Source organism: Zeus faber, assembly GCF_960531495.2.
Source record: "Zeus faber genome assembly, chromosome: 22".
NCBI lineage: Eukaryota > Metazoa > Chordata > Actinopteri > Zeiformes > Zeidae > Zeus > Zeus faber.
In genome coordinates this window covers 11,227,689-11,230,188 of record NC_137209.1, presented here as the reverse complement: position 1 = coordinate 11,230,188, position 2,500 = coordinate 11,227,689, and the positions used below count along the sequence as shown (strand labels likewise).

The 2,500-nt window shown below is 50.4% G+C and overlaps 1 protein-coding gene across 1 annotated transcript in view; it reads left to right on the top strand.

Moving 5' to 3' along the window:
* Positions 1-2,500, top strand: part of slc8a4b (solute carrier family 8 member 4b) — a gene marked incomplete at both ends in the record, with an annotated part of 51,904 nt that overhangs the window by 6,784 nt on the left and 42,620 nt on the right. The window contains one exon of the mRNA XM_080023183.1: positions 370-562. Within this exon, the coding sequence (XP_079879309.1) occupies positions 370-562 (193 nt within the window). The remainder of the gene's footprint in view (positions 1-369; positions 563-2,500) is intronic.

The window sequence follows — 2,500 nt, the reverse complement described above, 5'->3', positions numbered from 1 at the left end:
TAATAGCTATTATCTTTTATCTCGAGAGAGCAGGTGGAAGTACAGCCCCCCTCTCTCCATCTCTCTCTCTCTGTCTCTCTCTCTCTCTCTCTCGCTCTCATTCTATCTCCAGGTATACTCACCTCGGAGCGTAAGCTAGTGAGCTGAGAGTGTGGGAGTTTTATGAAGCTAATCTGTCTTTGCCTGTCTTGCTCTTTTTTCTTCCTTCTCTCTCTCTGTCTCTCTCTCTCTCCCTCTCTCTTTCTGGTTCTCCCTCTTACACTTGTTTCCTCCTGCAAAACCCCCATCCACTTGAATCGATATAAACCCCTTTCCTTCTCTCTTCCCCCCCATCCGTCCTTCCACCCGACCCCACCCTCCTCCGCCCAGGTATCTTCACCTTTGAGAGTGCCAGCCAGAGGGTGAGCGAGAGTGTCGGGGTGATGGAGTTGAAGGTGCAGCGGACGTCGGGGGCGCGGGGCCTGGTGGCCGTGCCCTACCGCACCCTGGACGGCACCGCCAAGGGTGGGGAGGACTACGAGCTGGCCGCCGGGAAGCTGGAGTTCCAGAACGACGAGACCATGTGAGTAGGGGGTTGTTAGTGTATCTGTGTGTGTGTGTGTGCGTGTGCGTGTGCGTGTGTGTGTGTGTGTGTCAGAGACTGATCGAAGGCCAGTCTCTGGGCCATGACACCTTCCCCCTGCAACAGTTACGCCATAGTGCGTTTCCAGTCGTCCTCAAGCCTACCTGTGTGGCCTACCTGCGCAGGTGTCACGTGTGTGCGTGAGCCTGAAGGTTTTGCGGTCGGCCGGGTGGAGGCTGAAGGCTATTGTTATGACAACAGCTGTTGTCAGCATCTGGAGGGAGTGATTAAAAAAAGCAAATGAGGAAAAGAAGACGTCTTAGTGCCTTGGATGTGGATTGTTAATGGGAACAATATGCTCTGCTTGACTCTCCTCTACTATATATACATATATATATATATATATATATATATATATATATATATATATACAGTATATACGTAGCGTTAATTTCAGTCAGTACAACTGTTAAGTAGCAAGCCATGAGATCACCTTTGTCGGGTGGAGGATACAAATCCCAGAACTGCAAATTTTGTTTTTCCAACATCCGGTTTTACCCTTATCATCACTGCAAAACGTTTTTAATCATTTTTTCAAAAGTATGCCTGATCCATTGATTTGTTGTTGTTGTTGTCGAACCGTTTGGTGCCCACAACTGGCTACTCTGCTTCACAAAATCCTTAGCGTTTTCGCCGGGGAGAACGGCGGACCCCGCCACCAACAGTGGCAACAGCATATCGTGAGTACATACAGTACACCAAGCAAATAAATTTAACGGCGCATTTCTTAAAAAGGAGCCCGCTAAATAAAGTACCAAATATGACGTTTTCTCACAAAATAATGTGGTGGGTTGCCACTTTAAACCTTTTTGAGTAAGCAAGTCCCCAGTAAACCGTTTCTTGGCAGGTGCTGCGCCTGATCGTGTGACATCGCAGCCCCCGGCTCCTCAAGAGCATTATTTTTGAATCGCTTTGAATCTCGACCTCCTCTCCCCTCTGGCCGGCGCTTTTGTCGTGGTTGCTTTATTTCCGTGCTGCGTTGCTTCCCCATTCAGGAAAAAGACGGCGTCGTCGGGCGTTTTACAGCCCGTTCACATCGTGAATAGCTCTATTTAAGAGAGAGAGAGGATAGTGCGCTAAGTGCCCCTGGCTAAGGTCCTCCATATAAAAGGGCAAAATAATATCAATATTTCCTCTCATAATTTATTGGAAATGAGACAAGCGATCCGGGCTTTTCCTTTGTAAAGGGATCCCCCCCCGAGGGCAATCCCGGTTGTAATGTACTCGCATCACTCCACGGCGACGCGCTCTCGCATTGGTACAGAAACACAATGATCCTCTGTCGTCCGCAAATATAAAACCCACACGCCCGGGCACGCGCTTTTTGCGCTTCGGCTCCTCGGCCCCCATGCATTTTTAATGTGCTGATGTGAGCGCTGTTAAATTGACCGCTGCATAAAGTGGTGGGGAATACAGTTTTCACTGGGCTCTGCTGAGGCCGATAAAGAGCCGCTCTCTCTTGTTTTTGTGTGCTTGCGTGTGGGCGGGCGAGCATGAGCGACACGACGTCTCGTCGAGCCGTCGCCGAATTTCGTCCAGAGTTCAACGGCGTCGTCCGTAGCGCGCCGGCGGAGAGAGTCTGAGGGGGAGAAGTTGAGGGAGGCTGGAGCGTGTGCGTGCGTACGTGCGCTCGTATATTCTGACACAAACGGAGTGGAAGCTTACCAGATGGTGCCAGCCAGCCTGGTGGCAGGAGAGGCGTGACGGAGGCATTCGGCGCATCGGATTGTTACATTTGTGTATTGTGCGTCTGTTTGTACTCGGGCGCGTTTTTCAGCCCCTGTCTGTGTTTCTACGAGCGTGTTTCTGGGATGTTTCTGCGTTCCTAAAATGTATCAACGGGACCACCACGACGCACCGTATTTACGAAAAGGAGAT